Source organism: Lutjanus erythropterus, chromosome 9 (assembly GCF_056507025.1).
Source record: "Lutjanus erythropterus isolate fLutEry1 chromosome 9, fLutEry1.hap2, whole genome shotgun sequence".
NCBI classification, from domain to species: Eukaryota; Metazoa; Chordata; class Actinopteri; order Lutjaniformes; family Lutjanidae; genus Lutjanus; species Lutjanus erythropterus.
The window spans coordinates 41,869,849-41,890,442 of NC_139325.1; the positions used below are offsets into that span (position 1 = coordinate 41,869,849).

The 20,594-nt window shown below is 38.7% G+C and overlaps 1 protein-coding gene across 1 annotated transcript; it reads left to right on the top strand.

Moving 5' to 3' along the window:
* The first annotated feature begins 1,393 nt into the window (after positions 1–1,393).
* On the top strand, positions 1,394–18,993 carry notchl (notch receptor, like). Its single transcript, XM_084727644.1, has 11 exons — positions 1,394–1,986; positions 5,095–5,239; positions 6,127–6,459; positions 7,661–7,875; positions 9,737–10,058; positions 11,728–11,903; positions 12,874–12,935; positions 13,694–13,817; positions 15,155–15,252; positions 16,315–16,646; positions 17,459–18,993. The coding sequence occupies exons 1-11, from the start codon at positions 1,935–1,937 to the stop codon at positions 17,970–17,972; spliced, it is 2,373 nt and encodes a 790-aa protein (XP_084583770.1). The 5' UTR covers positions 1,394–1,934; the 3' UTR covers positions 17,973–18,993.
* The last annotated feature ends 1,601 nt before the right edge of the window (positions 18,994–20,594 follow it).

Sequence of the window (20,594 nt, forward strand, 5' to 3'; positions counted from 1 at the left end):
ACCAGAACTACTTTCTTTCAATTAGAAAAAAACGAACAGAGACAGACATCTCCACAGCCGATATCTCTAAAACTCTGCAACTCACACCAAAAAGATCTAGACGGATAAATAGAACTACAAGCCAGAGGAAAAATGTGTATTTTTGATTTGGGGTGAACTGTCCCTTTAATGGTTGCTTGTTCCAGGCTCACACACTCTAAAGCAATCCAGTGGTCTAAATGCAGATGCACACTTGTTTCACATAAGCAGAATTATTTAAGCACTACATTCATTGTGTTTTTGTAATACAGAAAGCTTAAAATGTTCAAATGACTGTTGAGACTGATTGTCAACCATCATTATTCGTTCAAGACTGAAACAAAAATGTGTCATTTTGTGTAAAAAAAAATCACTAAAACATATTTGTTAATCTACTGTTTAGAATTTCAATATGTGTCATGTGAAAGGTCATGGTCAAACGACTTAACAAAGAGATGCGCTGATCTTTTGGCTGAACATCGTTATCAGCTGATAGTCACCTTATAGATGGCTGTTTGTGAATCAGCAATAAAGAGAACATAGAGAGGCGAAGTCCCTCCCTGTCCACTGGAAAAAATATGAGCGGTAGTCACTGGCAAGAGACAAATAATCTTTAATCCTGTTTGAATTCTGCATGCTGATTGAAGGTTGGGTTTAGTTTTTTAGTCCACAAAACACTGCTTGGGTTTCACAGGAAGTTGCAGAATCTCCCAAACAATTGAAGTGAATGGTGACCAGTTTTCAAATGGAAAAAACAACCAAAAAAAAAATATATATATATATATAATGCCTCCATACTGCTCATCTGGCATAATCCAAGTCTCCTAAACCCCCAACATGCTGTTCACTTGTGTGTACACCACACACACACACACACACACACACACACACACAGTTCAGACAGTGTGCATGTGAGCGTGGTTCCAAACTAAGGACCTACAGTGAAGATTTAGGCTGAAAAAAATGGAGGGATTTTATGTTTTAACTGGTGACCATTCACTTAAATTGTTTGAGAGATTCTGCAGTGCTGTTTCCTTTAAAACTCCAGCAGTGTTTTATGGATTAAAAAACTAAACCCGACCTTCAATCGTGATGAGGGTGAGTAGATAACGACTGAATTTTCATTTTTGGGTGAACTATCCCTTTAAAGGACTCACAACACTGCAATCTGCTTATGTTATCTGCTCAGATCTGTTTCACTCTGTGCTTGACAAAGAGTCAATTGGGCAAACTTTTTACAGACTATTTGCAGAGGCAGAGTATTCACAGTTTTTTGGACTTCACAGCTGGACAAAACAGATGTGTGTGTGTGTGTGTGTGTGTGTGTGTGTGTGTGTGTGTGTGTGTGTGTGTGTGTGTGTGTGTGTGTGTGTGTGTGCTTCTACACTGCTTTGTAAAGGTCAAATTCAAACCACGCCATCCCCTCACACCCTGTAGGTCTTTACACATTGAAATAACGGCTCTTCTAACAGGTCTCCTACCCCATACTGTGGGATTTTATTTTTTCAAGTCGAGACACAGTTAGAGCTACAACTACACACACACACTTACGGTCATCACCCTCCTATTCTTCTCCACACAGTGGCAGGAAGTTGTCCAGATATCCGCAGGGCCTCTGAAAAAAAAAAAAAAAAAAAGAGCGAGTGAACAAAGTGGGCTGGGTGGTGGTGGTGTTGGAAGGTGTTGGTGGCGGCGGCGGTGATGGAATTGGGGAACTTCACTCAGAGCTAAGTGTTCATTGTGAACAGCAGGACTGAAGCGACACCACAGAGCTACAGAGTGTAAAACCGCTGTGAGTCACAGCTGAGCGTCTGGAGATCAGAGGCAGGTTTATAAAAACAGCTGGACTGGACTGCTGATCCCTCTGAGCAGAGAAGAAGAAGAGGCCCACAGCTGGTGACCTGAGCAGCCTGAAGATGTTGGCTCTGAGGACGTTTGTTCTGCTGGGCCTGAGCTGGACATGTCAAGGTGAGTTAGACACCATATCTCAACAGATTTATCTTTCTTTTCTACATGCATGAAACACATCACCTGTTCAGAAACAGCTTCCTTAGGCTGTAAACAATGGAGAGAAAACAGAAAAAAATGTCATTAAATTAATTACCACCATTTTTAAGGAGTGTTTTGTAGCTTAAAGGGACAGTTCACCCCATAGTCAAAAATACATATTTTACCCCTGAGCTGTAGTGCTTTTATCAGTCAAGATTGTTTCATATGAGTTGCTGAGTTTCAGTCATATCGGCCATAGAGATGTCTGCCTTCTCTCCAGTATAACGACTTTATGGCACTCAGCTGAACCAAAAAATATATTTAAAAAATTCAAAACCAATGTCCCTTTCCAAAAACCATGATACGCATACTCAACATAATCCACAGACCTTGTTGTGAACAGTTTCATATAGGAACTACTTTCTTTCTGCAGTAGAATCTACCTGAACTACTTTCTTTTCTACTAGAAAGAAAGCAGTTCTCTTCATATTGGAGAGAGGGCAGACATCTCCACAGCTGATATCACCAAAACTCACACCAAAAAATCATAGATGGATAAATGGCACTACAAACCAGAGGAAAAATATGTATTCATGATTTTGGGGGGTGAACTGTCCCTTTAACTGTGAATATTGTCTGGTTTCTTTAGTCCTCTAAGACAGTAAATTGAATATCTCTGGGTTGGAAGCAAAACAAAACATTTTAGGAAGCCATCTTGGGTGACACGGATCAACACTTTTTACCATTTTAAGATATTTTAAGAAACAAACAACTAACCAATGAAATGAAATGAAAATAATTGTTAGTTGCAGTTCTAAGCAGATTACAATTACATTTATTTTGTAATTTAATTACATGTAATTAGTTACTCCCCAACATTGCTAATAGGTAACCCTAGAGTCAGCAGCTGGTATAGGTATTTCAAAAAAGGTTTTTCAAAAATTGTGAATCATGAAAGGTCCTTGAACATACGGTCATAAATGAGAACGAAAAATGTTAGGCTGACAGGTCCAGTAGTATTTGAGATTAGCGGCGGACGGCCTCCAGCCCCATTGGACACACTCAAACACACACATACACACACAATGATGACAAGAAACTTCAGATAATATCTTTACCCTGAGTGCGTTATTTTAAAATGTTTCACTGTAGACATATAGGTTTTTTCTCCATATAAAGCTGACGTCAGCAGTTCATTTTTGGAATCACTTGGAAAAAATGTTTAATATCCTTTAAACATAATAAAAAAAAAACGTAATTCAAGTGGTAAGTAGAAAAGAAGAGAGATAGAAAACTAGATTTCTGCTCCCACCCTTGGCTCTCTTTTCAGGGTTTTGAAAATCTATCCCCTGACAGGAGACTTTGGCCAATCACAGGTCAATAAGACAGTTGATTGTTGAGTCTTAATCACAAAATATCAGTATGTGACAACCTGGGAATGAGACTCTGCAATCAATTATTCAGAAAAAGAATCACTAAATGCCCCTTTAACTTTTGATCATATTCTGGTTAAGGAGAAAGTGAAAGTGAAAAGTAACGGTTTAATTTTGTTAACAACTTATTTTCTTATTCACACTCTTTTAATATTTCTATTCCTTACGTTTATATTTATGTTAATATAAGAACTTATATTTTCAGTCCTCCCCTACTTGGACGGTTCTTCTTCTTTTACTGATCAAGTGCAACAAAAGTGTTAAACACTTAGCAGGTCTAATTTCAGCTCTATTGTTCGTGCTTTTTTTTTTTCTCTGATGATTTTATGGTCCCACACACACCTGCCAAACCCATTGTCCAACTCCATCCCATTCCTCATTGCCATGGTGACGACCTTCGACCTTTATCAAGGCCCGGCCCACTCCATTTCCTGTTGCTATTCGCTTCTCTTGGAAACTTCCTGTTTATGTCGGGCCCGTTTCCTGCTCCCTTTAACGGTCCGTATCAGGGCCCACCTTTCATGGCTTGACCTGCATTGTTATGAATAGTTGCTAATGCTCTGAAACAATGAGTGGTTTGAATATGTGGGTGAGTTGGTCCTGTGATAAAACACTCAGTGAAAACAGTTTGTGTGGTGAAATGAATCTGCAGGAATAATAAAATAATACATATTTTAAATTAATACAATCACTTATTTTCCAATTGTGTAAACACTTGTACATGAGGAAGTGATGCTGTTTGTCTCTGACACGTCAGCAGCCAATAAAATTTACTGCACGTTCAAAGAATAAGCAGGGTTTGGATGGTTCCTTTAAAAGTGTGTTATGATACAGTTACTAATTAGCAGTTAAAAATGTAGTCAGTAACTTCCAAGAATCACAATATTAAAGTAACTAATTAAAGTATCTTAATTACTGTCCATTACTTTTGGATTAGGCTACCTTTAATGGTGTTTCTGTGGAGCTAACGTTAGCGGCTCTTCTTCATTGCTAACATTAGCTCTTGTTCTTTGTAGCTAACGTTAGTGGTGTTTCTGTGTAGCTAGCATTAGTCATTGTTAAGTGTAGCTAATGTTAGTTGTTCTTTTTTGAAGCTAATGTTACTGGTTGTTCTTTGTAGCTAACATTAGTGGTTGTTTTGTGTAGCTAGCATTAGTAGTTGTTACTGTAGCTAAAGTTAGTAGTTGTTCTGTGTAGGTAACATTAACAGTTGTTGTGTGAAGCTAATGTGAGCAGCTGGTCTTTGTTACTAACCTTAGCGGTTGGCCTGGGTAGCTAACAGTAGCGGTTGGTCTGTGCAGCTAATGTTCATGGTTGGTCTGTGCAGCTAATGTTCATGGTTGGTCTGTGCAGCTAATGTAAGCGGTTGTTCTGTCAAGCTAACATGAGCGGTTGGTCTGTGTAGCTAATATTATTGGTTGTTCTTTGTAGCTAGTGTGAGTGGTTGTTCCTTTTTTTAGATACTGATTACAAAATCATGCACCACGTCATTCATTACTCCCCAAGCCTGTGGATAAGACAAATAAAACATGCAGCAGACTATCAGTCTACAAATACACCATTATTGCATTTTAACCACAAAAACAGTCACGAAAGCCACTATTTATGCACAACATTGTGCACTCTTTGACTCGGCTCTTATTTGTCTCCGCAGCGGCTTCTAGTGATCCGTGGGGCCAATGTTCCGTCAACAGAAAGTGTAAGGACAAGTTTGGAGACGGATCATGTGACAGAGAGTGTATGGACCCCAAGTGTCTCAGAGACGGCTTCGACTGCCTGAAGGAGAGGGGCCCCTGCAAGTAAAACACTTTTTATCATCATAAAAGCTTTGTTGTGAATTAGAGCATTTCATAATTTCATTGGCTTATTCATGCCAGTGAATTGTTGTGTCCATATTATATTATTTTTAATTTCCATTTTCCTTATTTGTATTAATATGTAAAACTCGGCCAAGAAACCAATATACAAGAAAGAGTGAACTGTTGTTCACTGGAAGTTTTCTCAGATATCAAGGTGCAATAAACAATTAAAACAACTAAAAACACAAACTCACTATGAAACACAATATTAAAATCACAGGTCACACATTGCAAAAACTACCATTTCGTTGTTAACAAACAATGAAATGATAATAATGTTTACTAATTATTAGTAATGATACAATTGTCATTGTTTGTTTAATCAGAATTTAATTGCTTTAGTCTCAGCTGTGATGCAAAATATACTTTTACTTTATATTACACAAACTAATGATAAAATAACAGATTATAGCATTACTAATACTTAGTAAACGATTATAATTTTATTGTTTGTTAACAGTAAAACAAATGTTAACTAAGTTTAATTAAAGCTACTAAAAGTTTCATATTTGGTGGATTTTGGAGGCCCCTGTGGACAAAAGTGGTTGTGTTTTCACCATAATATCCACAAAATACAACAGCAAAAATAAAATTATCTGAATAAAAGTCTCCTCCTGCTTCTTTTTAACTGGGTAACATATGACTCACTGTAAAAATGTAAACACAGGTTACCTGGTGACAGGTGTTAAGAATAACCATAGAGAAATTCTTACTGATGGTCTCGTTTGTTTATGCTGACATCAGTGTTAAATTAAACAGGCCTTGAGTTGAGATTGTTTTCTCAGATCTTGTATTCTGTGGTTTTTTCTCTCCATCACGGCTCGCAGTCCGCGCCACATCCACTACTGCCGCGATCACTACGCCAGTTCCGCTTGTGAGCAGGGATGCAACAGCGGCCCCTGCGGGTGGGACGGCAGCGACTGCTTCAAACACCAGAGCCCCCAGTGGGCCAAAGGCACCCTGGTCCTTCACACCAAGATCCCCCACCAACGTGGCACCTTCTCCAACAGCTCCCTGCTCTGGGCGCTCAGCGTCCTGCTGCAGTCACCGCTCAAACTGAGAGGCTCCGCCCCCTTCGCCTCCGGCAGGAACTTGTTTGACTTGGACCCTGAGCAGCTTGCCAACCTGCTGACCCAGGCATCACCGGATGACTCAAATGGGTAGGTGCTGAGTGAGATGTGGAAAAAAGTGAGTGTTGTTATGTTGTATTGAACCAGTTAAATGAAACTCTTTTCCAAGAGAGACCAGCAGACAAAACGATAAAACAAGACAATCTCTACCAGTGAAAACAAAAATATCCCCATAGTAACAAAAATCTCATCTCATTATTATGACTTTTTATCTCATTATTTGTACCTTTCATTCTAATAATTATGACTTTTGGCTCTTCATTTCTCCTTTATATCTTAAAATGTTGACTTTTTATCTAACAATTATGACTTTTTATCTCATAATTTCAACTTTATATCTCATACTTTTGACTGTTTTTATCATGTTTTTCACCTATTATCCCATAATAGACTTTTTATCTCATAGTTTCAGCTTTTTATACCATAATTTTGACTTTTTATCATAATTTCAACATTTTGACTCATAACCATGACTTTCTATCTCAGAACCTTTGCTTTTTATCTTATAATTTTGACTTTTGATCTCATAATTTTGATTTTTATCTCATACATATGACTTTTTATCTCATAGTTTTGATTTAGTTTTCTCTTTTTCCTTCCTAAAAAGAGTATGAACAAACATTTTTTCTCCTGTGTAGTTATCTGTTTTCTTTGGGCTCATGGACGTAAATTATTAGTCATTCTTACTTATTGGAACTATGTATGTATATTGAGGGTTTGCCGAATGTCACAGACCGCCTCCTAAAGGCATTTATGATCGTACTGCCTCTTTTAGCATGCGTCTGTGCTGCACGACTGGAATTGTTAAAAGGAAATAAAATTACTTATTATATAAAGTACCCTATTTTTATTGGTATCACTTTAAGGGAGCTTGTATCATAATTTTTAAAAGGATAATCAGCCCTAATGAAGGGCATCTGGGAGCAAAAATTCACAAAACGAAAAAATAAAAGTGGACAGCGCAGAACCTTGGGGAACACTGTTAAGTACAATAAGACAATCTGAACTGAGCCCATTGACAAGCAGAGATATCGATGTGAATATTTATATCCAGTAAATCAGTAAATCAGGTTTTTTACATTGTTTTGTAAGTGGGTGTAACTGTGTGCAAATGATTAAAGGCTCCAGATTTTATTAAGTAATATCCTGACAAACCTACATGTTGGACCAAGCCTCTGTAATGACGTACACACTCTTTCCTCGTGTTTCCTTGTCTTTCTTTCTTTCCTAGCTCCCTCCTTTTCCTCCAAGTGGACAACAGGCCATGCCTGCCCTCTACCTGTTTCCCCCACGCCACCGAAGCAGCCAGTTTCCTGCGCGCCGTAATGTTGCTGAGGCCTTCCTCGTTCCCCACTCTCCCCGACCTGATGGTCATTATCAGTATTAGAGGCGTCCGAGAGGAAATAGGAAGCAGAGAGGAGGAAACTGTGATAGAGGAAGTCAAAGGTAGGCTCACATGTCCTGTCACGTGCACACACACACACACACACACACACACACACACACACACACACGCACACAGCTTTGTGTTTCGTCCAAACAAAACACTATAAACACCTTTCCGTTTCCAGTGCGTGGATGTGTTCACCGCTGCAGGTTTCAGTTTTCGTTGTTCAAACATTTATCTGTCAGCGGCAGAGCCAAACCAAAAGGACGAGGGGAGAAATTACAAATCTGGTCTGATCTGGTCAAAATATAGACAATTACTAGACATTCAATGTTTTAAAGTTAATTATTAAAAGCACATTACATGATCATGTGCTAAAACATGGATCACACCTGGGTTATGGGCAATAGTGCTGTGTTAGGCTCAACAAATGAAATGTTTAGGTGTAAGATTTAAAAAATGTGATTTTTTTTAAACATTCAGATTAAAAGATTGTTGAGTTTAGGTAAAGGTCAGGGGAAGAAGTCCTGTCACTGTCCATAACTACAGTTGGATCAATAAGACCATGTTTGAGTTATTACTTAAAGCAGATTACTTTTAAGCCAGAGGCAGAAATACTGTTCTTTTGTTATATAATGTAGATCTTAGTATTGTCACAAGGGACAGATAATCTTATCCTTTGTGTTTTTAGTTTATGTGTCACTGCAGAAAACAGTTTGAATCTCTGAAATTCACTTTTCACAGTGAGATATTAGTCAGCAAGTTGTCCACAAACAATCAGATGTCCTTGGAAACCAATGACCAATCAATCAGTGATTTAGACCCTGATAACACCATGCTTTTGTTTTTTTTTTGTTGTCAGTGTTTTTATTTTAAAATGGATAAAATGACAAAGTGTTTTATGAAAGAGGTCGCTCACCGAGGCACAGGAAGTCGTGACCTGAATCTGCAGCTCCCCTCAGCTTTACTGGGCATTTTAGTGTATTTCAGCTCATTGTTTTGGTTTTATGATCCCCAACTTCACTGCATTGTTTTATTTCACTCTCGTCGCTCTCATTTCAGTCACTGTACATGACCATGACTGAGCAGCTCTTTTATTGAAAGGCAAACTATTCCATAGATTTGCCGGCAGCCACTGCAAAGGCTCAGTCAGCTCTATTTCGCATCTGGATCTGGGAACGGTCTGAAGGTGTGAGAGATCAGATTAAATAAGTCGGTGCCAGCCCATTTAAAAAGCCAGTGGAGGGAGGCCAAAACTGGTGTTATGTGATCACACTTCCTTTTTCCAGAGCGGAAGACGAGCTGCTGCATTTTGTACTGACTGAAGTAACGAGACAACGAGACGACAGCACTAAACCCACATTCAGAGAATTACAGTTGTCCAGTCACAATATAATAAAAGCATGACATACATAAGTATCCCACTCTCAAATATCAGTAATATTCTGAATCTACAGCATAACCCAATGTAATTTAACCATGTATATTAGATTGTAACGTGTGTGAAATGATTATTTATGACATTTCTTTGTTTTGATATCGGCCCTGCTCTCTAAATATCAGCACTGGCCATTGAAAAATGGGTTATACTCTATACTCTGTTTGTTTATCCCATGTGGCTGAACAAAGTCTATTGCTGTTTTAATATTTTGACCAGTTAAGATTCCTAGATTCCTTCATCTGCAAAATGAAAAAACTGAATCTCACTAGATTCTGTCACAGAATTACAACATAAACACTTGTGAATTTGTGTATTTTTTGTAAAGTTTAGGATTTATGTTAACTAAGATCGGAGTATTTCCTTGTGGACCACATATCATTATTTAGGCATCGCTGTGATCTTTTTTCTGTATCATGCAGCCCTGACAAAAAATGTTCTACCTCAGTAATAAAATTAATTTTCTATTCTTCCTCTCAAAGAGCCGACCCCTGCGTGGCTTTGGGCTGTCATTGCCATAGCGATTGGCCTGCTGCTGGCGTTGTCCCTGGTGGTGTTTTTGGTGGTGAGGAGGGTGAGGCAGCAGCGGGCAGAGAGGGACAGGGTGAGACACCGGTCCACGGTCACGGACAACGACCCCAAAGCCAAGGCCTTTCCCTTGGTACCGCACGCAGCCCACCAGGAGCAGAGGGTCAGAACCAGCAGGGAGAAGGACAAGATCAGCTTGAGGAAAAAGAAGAAAGCAAAAGAAGCGGAGAAGAAGAGGAGGAGGGAACCGTTGGGGGAGGACGCCATCCGAATGCGGTGAGAGGAGCTGCTTTGAAAGACATGAGAGGATGTTTTGTCTGCTGCAGGAATGATGTCATGTAGATAAATATAGTGTATATTCTAAAACAAGTGAGAGTTCATCCTGTATAGTTAGAAATTTATCAGTTAGACATCAACCTGAAATTATTACATCACATATATTGTATATTTACATAGGATTCACAACTGAGGGAAACAAACTACTTATAAACTTTCCTTCCAATGATTTGAACCTCCAATGTCTTTCAGTTTAATTCATTACTGTCGTGCTTTAATATTTATTTGCAAGTCATGATGAACATTGGTGCTGAAATAATTAGTTGGTTAATAGGTTAGTTGATAATTGGCAACAGTTTTGATAATAAATTTATTACTTAAATCATTAATCAAGCAAAATGTCAGACGTGCTGGTTCCCACACTTCAAATTCAACGATTTGATGTTCGTCTTTATTTTACAATTGTAAACAATTTGGTCACAAAATCAATTTGAAATTGTTAAAAGTATTTTCCCTTATTTTCTAACATGGCATACTGTAGACTTAGGCTGGGCCGCAACAACAAGGATTAATTTTTAAACATAAATAAATCATGGTTTACCTTTAAATTACATTATGCCAAACATTTAAAATACCTTAAAATTAAGAAAGATTACGCCTCAGTTTAGTTTTTAACTTAATTCTGATGAACTTTATACTAAAACTTAAAATATGATCCAGTATTAACTTTGAAGTTGATCCAATTAAACAGACAGTTGTTGTGGTCTTTTTTTTCTTACTGTGCAGTTGTCTGTTTGTTTTCTATTATTTGGCCATTTTGCTTCATTAATTTGGGCAATAGGTTTTTCTCATATTAGGAGAAATTCAAACTTCTCTGCCAGGCCATCATGAGTAGGCTAACTACGCTAGTTAATCTTTTAGCTCACTGGCAAACAATGTAAAGTTTTGTTAAGGAATACAAAGCAGCGGAAAGTTGACGTTTTAAACTCTTTTATACTTACAAGATCCCAGCAGTGTGCAAATGTATTTATTTATTTATATTAATTTGGGTAAGCAAGCATTTCCACATGACTTAAACTCTATTTAATTTTGGTTTACATCAACAGCTTGGAGTAGCTAAACAGAGATTAGTCTGTACAACACAGCTATGCTACTAACTTTAAATCCAGATTTGCTCATTTTAAACCTAGTTTAGCAGGTTTAGAAATGTCCTGGTGGTCAAGTGGATAAAGACACACATCATGTAACCACAACATTCCCAGTTCAGTTGCAAACAGGAACCATTGTTGCTTGTCATCATCACCTCTCTCAATGTATTTCCTGTCTCTCTATACTGTCCTCACTGTACATACCGTCGCTCCCTGACAAAATACATTTCTTGACAGCAGTTTTGTCTGGGTTGTGAAACAATAACTGTCTCTAATCCCTGTCTTGTTCCAGGGTCACGGTCCATTTCCTCAAAGATTGCCAACTCATGAATGTTTACATTTTAGGAAAACATATCCCTAAATGGCGAGACTGTATTGTTATGTTTGGGTGTGTTGCAGAGCTCTTGGGTGACTCATAAATGAAAATAAGAAGAAAAGAAAAGGAAAACACAGTGTGAGCACATGAAAACTGCAGCAGATTCTTCATCTGCTGTATCAAAACTGTGCTTTTGCTTTTTCAGACCTCTCAAAAGGGATCAGGATATTGGAAGTGACACAGACTTTACCCAGAGTTCAATGGAAGACATCAATGCGAGATGTTCCAGGCGGCAGGAGGACGCTTCCATCTGTGACCACAGGAGCCAGGAGCAGAAACACTACCGGGCTGGAAACTCACAGACCCGCAGACCTATACAACGTAAGGTTTAGGGTTGATTCACTCAGTCATTTACTCACTTGCTCAGTCTGTCACTCCTTGCCTCCAAAAGTTTTTATTCATCTGGGAATCTGGCATATATTTTTGGGTTTGATTCAGGAGGGGCTTTGATCGCATATCATTCCCCACTCGCTCCTTGTTCCCCATCTGCTTCTTCACTATCAGCTATCTAATAAATGCAAACATGCACAAAGCATTTTTTTTTAAAAGCATAATTTTGGGTTTTGGATTGTTGGTCAAACAAAACAGGACATCTGAACAGGTCATCCTGGGCCTTTTTCACTGTTTTCTGACATCTTATGGATCAAATGATTAGTTAAAGGTACTTAAGGGAACTTTCATGTTGTTTTGATTTTGGAAATTGTCTAAAGAAAAATTTCCTTCTGCTTTGTATTTTTGCCTGGAAAAATGTTGTCTTTTCTGTCCCGCATGTTGTAAATCATTTCAGAATCCGACCCCCTGACTGTTGAACTGAGAATCTGACCTGAGTTTAGAACCAGTTAAACCTCCTTATAGGGGGCGCCCCTGTAGCTCAGTTGGTAGAGCCTGCACCCCAATAATGAGACTATCAGTCCTCTGCAGCGACTGCTGGTTAGACTCCCACCTGCGTCCTTTTGCTGCTTGTCATTCCCTCTCTACCTTCACCCTTTCCTGTCTGCTCTTCAGCTGTCCTGTGAAAATAAAAGGCAAAAATCCCCCAAAAAATTTAAAAAAATAAAATAATCCACATTGTTGTCAAAATTGGTGTCATTTTATTGAAGACTCTCAATAAATATGCAGGCGTTAATAGAGGAGTTAATCTCTATAAGTAAAACAGGACTGCAGAACAATAGTCTGAGACATGAAGGTTTACAGGTGAACCTCATCCTTCTATTTATAGTATTTGCACATGTATCAAAATCATTACACGACACTTGGAGATTCATCTTAAAGGATTTTTGTTCTCCTTCAGCTCCACCTAGAGGATGGGAGAGAAACGCCATGCCTCCTCCTCTGCTCAGTCCTCCTCAGCAGGTTTGTCCTTTGTTTTTATTTCTGACAGCTCACTTTATTTTGTCCATGTTGTGAGGAGCCAGTGTTATTTAGGACTGTGCCTGGCCTCTAGGGCTATTTATCCATCTGGACGGTTTTGGTGTGAGTTGATAAGTTTTGGATTAACAGCCGTAGAGATGTCTGCTTTCTCACCAGTATAGTGAGACTAAATGACACCAAAAAAAAACATTTGAAAAATTCTAAACCAGTGTCTCTTTACAAAAATCATGACCCGGTCACTCAAGATAATCCACAGACCTACTGAAACTACTTTCTATCTAGTAGAAAAGAAAGTAATTCCTACACAAAACTACTCACAACAAAGTCTGTGAATTATCTTGGCTATCTGTGCCATGATTTTTGGAAAGAGACGCTGGTTTTAAATTTTTCAAATGCATATTTTTGGCACTTTGAGCACCACTAGCCAAGTGCCATTTAGTCCCATTGTATTTGTGAAGGCAGACATCTTAACACCCAAGTCTAGATGGATGAATAGCACTACAGACCAGGAGGAAAATATATATTTTTGATTTGGGGGTGAACTGTCCTTTTAAGTGTTTTTATGTTTCTGTATTATGTTTTGTTTGTTACTACTAGAACAGGGGTCAGAAACCTTTATTAGAGCCGTTTTTGGTTTCTGACCCCTGTGCTATAATTATAAACACACTGTATGAGTCCAGCCTTAAACTGTTGAATATGTTGGTATCTGTAAAGTATATGTTCTGTGGTTGTGTTGGCAGTCGGCAGAGTGGTGCGGCCCGGATGGTTCTGTGGTTCTGATCCGAGCGGTGCGAAGCGGACTGGACAGAGTGGTGTTGGAGCTTCTGCGAGCAGGAGTGCCTGTCAACAACACTGATCATACTGGTAATGCATCACTGTCACAGTTACTAATATCAGTTTTTAATGTCTGACTCAACTTCAGTCTAAATAGTATTTGTTTGTACGTGTTGGTGTAGTAAAAGCAGGTATGTAAGTAAAAAGTAAAAGCAGTATGAATGATAAGAAGTGTATTTTAAATTTCTTTAAATTACAGTTCACAATGAAATAACTCGTCCATCTAATAAGGCGAGCAGGTTAAAACATTAATGGAGAATTATGTGCAAATGCAGTTTCTTCAGTGCTGGTTTAATTCACAATAAGATCCAACCACGTCCCTGCAGGTGTGACTGTTCTAACCTCCTGTGCATGAGTTGGTTAAAAACAGCAGATTTTGTAAATACTTTTGAACTCAAAATGGCCAGAAAAAAATAAGTTTTGGGGGTTCCATAAACATGTAGAATAGTCCATGTTTTTAGTGTCAAATTCATCATATTATCATCATAAAAATTCAAATAAAATGTGAGAGTTGATGTTTTCACTTGTCTGTTGCACTGATTAAGCTATCTATCATCAATAACAGATTGTGGATGATATTAAACTTGTATTTAACTGCCACTGCTGGAGCAATTCGTGATAGAAAAATTGCTTTGTATTATAGACCTATGATCTTCTCCTACACGCCTGTCTACTTACTGCTGTGCAAATGTTTTGCTTTTCAGTGACCATGAATACGACATTTTCAAAATGTTTAAATGCCGTACTCAAAATAGATGTTGAGATATTTCAGTCTGGACCAGTAGACGCACTAACTTGTCTAATAAAAAGTCTTAAACTTTCCTGTCCACATGCCATATTTGTATTAAATGCATATAACATGTAGAGCTCTTGAGCAAGCCATTATTCCTGACACCTGTACACTTGTGAGGGGCTGAGTAACTGGTGTAACTTACCCGGTCTCTCTCACGTCCTCCTTCTGTGTCCCTCCTCTCCCGACCTGTGCTCATCTCTCCATGTCCTCCTCCTCCAGCTCCCCTGCTGCCCTCCTCTGACTCAGAACAAAGTTAATGTGCTCTCGTGCTCAAACTCGGTTGATGGACATGATTAACTTTGTCGCTCATCTTTCTCCTTGCTTTTGCTGCGGCTTTGTCCCTCTGTCCTCCTGTCCATCTCCCCTTACATCTCCTATTTTGTCTGTCTCTGTGTCCTGTCGCTGTCATCTCTCGGCTGAAACAATCCATCTCCACATCCCATCCCTCCATCCTCCCTCTCCTCACCTTCTGGGCTCTACTCTGTTGTGTAATGGTTGTTCACTGGCTGACTTACTCCCTCCCTCCTCCCTTCTTCCCCCTCACCTCCCCCTCCACTCACACTGTCTCTCTCAGGGAGATCAGCCCTGCACTGGGCATGCTCAGTAAACCACCTCTCCCTAACAAGGACGCTCATTCGTTATGGAGCTGCTGTGGACCTGCAAGACAACAAGGTAAGTTCTGACAGTTTCTTCATCAGTGATTATTACTTAAATAAACCGTGATTCAAGTCCTGCATCACTCTGTTGGAGTTTATTTTGCAATAATGACCCACTCACTGTTATTATGCTTATTAATTAAATTAAAAAAAACAATAATTTGACTCAAAATATTTATCTAAAATTATTTTATTGATTTACAGTTTACAACCCTGATTCCAAAAAAGTTGGAACGTTGTGTAAAAGATAAATGAAAACTTTTTTGACCTTTATTTAATTTAAGATGGTACAAAGACAAGGTGATTAATTTTCAAACTGATTTGTGATGCATTACCTTTTTATTTAAAAACACTCAGTAAGCGTTTGGAAAATGAAGAGACTTAACTGTTGAAGTGAAATTCTTTCTCGTTCTTGCTTGATATACGACGTCAGGTGCTCAACACTCCAGATCTCTGTTGTATTTTGCACATTAATGTGCCACACATTTTCAATGTGAGACAGGTCTGGACTGCAGGCAGGCTTCACAGATGTGACACTTACCCATAATGCCATGGGCACTAACACACACCCATATTATCACAGATACTGGCTTTTGAAGTTAGTGCTGGTAACAAGCTGGATGGTCCTTTTCCTCTTTAGCCCGGAGGACACAACGTCCATGATTTCCAAAAACAATCTGAAATGTGGAGAGTCGCAGCGTTTCTGTTGATATATGTCTTTCTCTTTGCATGGTAGAGTCTTAACTTGCATTTGGAGATGCAGAGACAAACTGACAATGTGCCCATGTAGTAACATCCTATGCACAACTATGTCAGTTTTTAATGCAGTGCCACGTAAGGGGTCAAAGGTCACACGCATTCAGTGTTGGATTTCAGCCTTGCCCCCAGTGTGCAGAGATTTCTCTGGGTTCTCTGAATATTTTAGTGATATTATGGATTGTAGATGAGTCCCAACTTTTTTGAAAGTGGGTTTTGTATGTACCAGTTACTGTGAAGAAGGAAAGCAGAGGGCAAATTGGAGTAAATATCCTCTCAACATCACAGAAATATGTTATATTTATCATTATTTCTTCGGTAGGGCGAGACAGCACTCTTCCTCTCCGCCCTCCACGGTTGCTACGATACAGCCAGACTCCTCCTCCTTCATGGCGCCAACCTTGAGCTGCACGATCGGCGAGGACGTCGTCCGATCGACGTGGCCAGAGAGGGCATGCATCACCAGGTCCTGGAGCTTCTTCTGGCTCACCAGATTCAGAGAGGGCCCGTTCCCGTCGACTCAACCAATGACATGCTGTGGGAGGAGCGCGCTCTGATGTACTCGCCGTGGGTCGGATCACAAGGCCTGCCTGGAAGAAGTGCCTCCTTCTCTGGGATCATAGGACATCGGGATATGACCCCGCCTCCACAAAAGTAAGGATTCAGCGCACACACAGAAACAGTAGCCTGTGTCTATTTATTTGCATTCTCATGATGCCACCAGTGAGAAATTTACAAGTGGAGCTGAAATCATAAATCGATTAATTAAAGTCCATCAAGATAAAATATTGCACTGGACAAAAAACCCAGTAACACCCACTAACATCTGGCCACAAATCCGTTAATCTGCCTCTGTCTAAGCAGTGCTTTAACAATGTTCCAAAGAGACACTTAACTTAAATATATAGAGAAGTAACCACTGTAACATTGTCACTGACCTCCATGCTGCCCTCTACTGTTTAGTAACCCTGTTTTCCTGTGTGTTTTTGTGCATTACACTATGTAATCTATTGATTAGATTACTAGACTAGACAATTGGCTATTGTTACTTTTAAAATCATATTTAGCTATTGAGTAGGCCTACAATTTGAAATCATGTCCAAACCTTTCATCTGCAATTTTGTAGCCAGTGAGGCTGGAACACAAACCAAAAAATGCTGCAGCAGGTGCAGGTTTGGATACTGAATGTCTGCTATTGATAATGCATTAAACATCAACAGTTAAACAGTAAGAAATACTCTAATTACTTTATGAAAAGAACATTTAGTCACTGGTCTTAAAAAGCTTCCTCCATGGTGCATTTAAAGAAGTGTTCACTTACAAACACCAACCTTCTTCTTCTAAGAAAAATCCAGCACAGTAACTTTGTATTTTATGGGAGAAATTTGAAAAGACACATTTTTTCTGCAAACCTCTCTGTTTCTGTGTTTCAGTCTAATAATGTGATGACTTTCTTGTCTTGCCAGTGATTGGTCGATGAACCGAGTGCAATACCCCGCTCCTCAGAATTGGCGACCGCAGCTCAACCAATCAGCAACGGCGCTGGTCCCTCCAAGAATCATGGGCCGCTCGCCTCGGCCAATCAGCACCTTACAGGAGGTGACCTCAGAGGACGAGGATCGCGACAGGCAGCAGGAGATCCCCAGAGCTGCAACGCCTCACTTCCTGTCGCCCCAGCCCGCCCCTCGGCAGCGTTCCTTTTCCTGCACCCAGCATGCATTGCAGCGTCGCTCCAGCGCCCACCAGCCAGAGCCCAATTATGTTATAGTGACAGACCGAACAGCCAGCGAGCCCATAGAAAGAGTAGTCGTATCACCTCCCACAGATGCTGCCGCCCAATCAGATCGCCAGCCAGCCGTAAACAGTGACAATCCCAGCAGATCAGAACAATCAGCCGCCGTGAGTTCAGCAAATTCAGAACAGAAATCCAGAGGTGAAAGGTTAAACAACATGTCTGACTCCACACAAACAGCCCTGTAGAAAACAAAAAAGCAACAAAATGTCATGTCCAATGCAAAGCAGAAGGGTTAAATGGAGGCACAAAGCTGGAGGGAGTCCAACCTCGACTTATTGGAATTTTGGGACCTTAATTATTATCTAACATCCATCTGTTGGGTGTCGCCTGATAGATTTGCTTTTCAAATTATATTCCATCGAATTAATACACAGCAGCACTTGGAGATGTTCCTTCTCAATTCACCTCCCCTGTTTTCACTCAGCTTTGTCTAACGTATTATCATTATTATTATTATTATTATTGTTATTATTATTATTATTATTATTATTATTATTATTATCATTATTACTGTAACACTATCGTAAGGGTACATGAATTATCATGTACATGACTTTATACATGGAAAAGCATGAATGTAGTACTTCATGGATTAACAGTGTCTCTTTCATGATTTCATGCAAATATAATACACTCAATGATGCAACAACTAAAGTATTTCAATCATAATTTCTGAGTTATTAATGATGTTCATTTCTTCTTCATAGATAAGTCTGCAGTTAAAGCGGCAGGTCGCAACGAGAGGTGTTGTAATCACGTAATTCTTCGTAGCATCATATTTGTGGCCCTTTAAGTAAAGCGGTGTCCTCTCCGTCTTTAATAATACTGATGAATAATATGATAAATGGTGGCATAATTGTGAAAACACTAAACTAATTTTGCAGTTTGTTTGTTTTTTTCAAACACATAATGCCTCAATATACAGAAGAGCCCCAAACATGAAAAAGTAATGCTTAATTAATCAGGATTACAACACTGCTTAGTGCTGCGACTGGTCAGTAGTTTGTCCTTTCCCTTTAACTGCAGTCTCACCTCTGGAGAAGACATGAACACAGTTAATTACTCAAAAATCACAGTGATTGAAATACCTTAGTTGTTGCATTAATTAACATAATGTTTTAGCGTTAAGTCGTGTGAGATTCTGTTAATTCATGTATATCCCTGATAGTTTCTATATGAATTAATTCAACCTTTTTCATGCATGAAGTCATGTATGAATTCATGACAATACATCTACTCTAAAGTGTTTCCATTATTATTATTACATATACTGCAATAGGAGGGGGATTTTGTTCCTTGTAAATTTCCTGTTAAGATGAATGTTTGAGATGAAAGCCAGTCAAACATGATGTGACGTCACCATGAAACTGTAACACTGTGTCGTCAAATACTGTAATATATTCACATCGTCTTGGCATCTAACAGGTTGTATTCTGATTATTGCAGAAACAATCAAGGATAAATTCTTTAAAAAATTTAAAAAACATATACATTGTTGTGCACAAAGATGCCAGAATCCTGCTGTTTGATGCAATAAAGGGACTTTTCATGCAAATAATATGGATTTTTAATTTCATTTTCAAATTAATATGCAATTTTTGCAACTTTTTTAATACTGAGTGTGAGAGACTGTGAACGCCAACAAACCTTAAGCAATTCAGCAAATGTGGGAGCAGCTCCTTCAACTCTCTCCCATGGGAAAACTGCACGTGGGGCTCAGTTCACACCTAATTACCTGTTAGAATCGATACTTCATTACAGAGAAAAGCGTGTTTGAGGAGAAGTGGTCAAAGGTAAAGGTCAGCTTCATTGTCACATGTACAATTATACACACAATGCACAATGAGATTTAGTCTGCATCTGTTTTAGGAGCAGTTGGCAGACACTGTGCAGCACCCAGGAACCAACTGCAGTCCTAAGTCAGTCCCTCATGAAAAACTAAAATGTTAAATGTACTAAATTTTAGCAAACTTGAGTGTACTTGCAGTCAGACTAATCATCAGTTTACTTCAAGTGTGTTAATTATTAGCTAACTTAATGTCTGCTATTCTGGAACAACTAATTTTGTACTAAGTATATTTTAGCTGTAATTCAATTATAGAAGAGCACAATTTAGTTGAATTTAGTCTACTTTTGTGTCTTAAAATGGATCAGCTACATGTATACTTAGTACACACATATTACTGTGTGCGTACTAGTATGCATGCAAGATTAATGAATTTAAAATTTACCTTTTTTTCACCACTTTTTCAAAGTACTCTGAAGTACAGCTTCAGATAAACATATTTAAGTTTTTGGGGTTTTTTTTTGCAAACATGCTTAAATGTCCTTCTAATGAAGTGCAATTAAAGTACTTTTCTTTATAGCACACTAATAGTTTAAAGGACCTGAAAATAATGATACTTAGTAAACTAACTTACCACTAAGTATTTCCAATTTGGTATTCTTTTGCAATAAAGAAGTACACTGAAATATCATTAAATATTGCAGGATTAGTATATTTATTTTAGCACATTAAAGTTAAACTTAATAACATCTATTTCAAAGTACATTTCTTTAAAGTGCACTTATACTTTAAGCACAAGTATAGTAAATGTACAACAGTAAGTATACTTGTAATAACTTTTGTATTGTTAAAATTATACTTCCAATACAATAAAGGACACTATTTTTACTTGTGCATAGATGTTATTATCAGCAGATTTCGCAGATTATATGTAGGAAACACGATTAAAATAAAATGTATTATTGCGAGACGAATGAGGCAAATGGCCACGTGTTCACAAAACCTAATGACAATAAATATC

Bases quoted from the DNA above. Each gene is read 5' to 3' on its own strand.
- notchl (XM_084727644.1), top strand. From the start codon at position 1,935: ATGTTGGCTCTGAGGACGTTTGTTCTGCTGGGCCTGAGCTGGACATGT. The intron at 6,460-7,660 runs GTAGGTGCTGAG...TTTCTTTCCTAG, and splicing joins TCACCGGATGACTCAAATGG to CTCCCTCCTTTTCCTCCAAG. The intron at 16,647-17,458 runs GTAAGGATTCAG...TTGTCTTGCCAG, and splicing joins ATGACCCCGCCTCCACAAAA to TGATTGGTCGATGAACCGAG.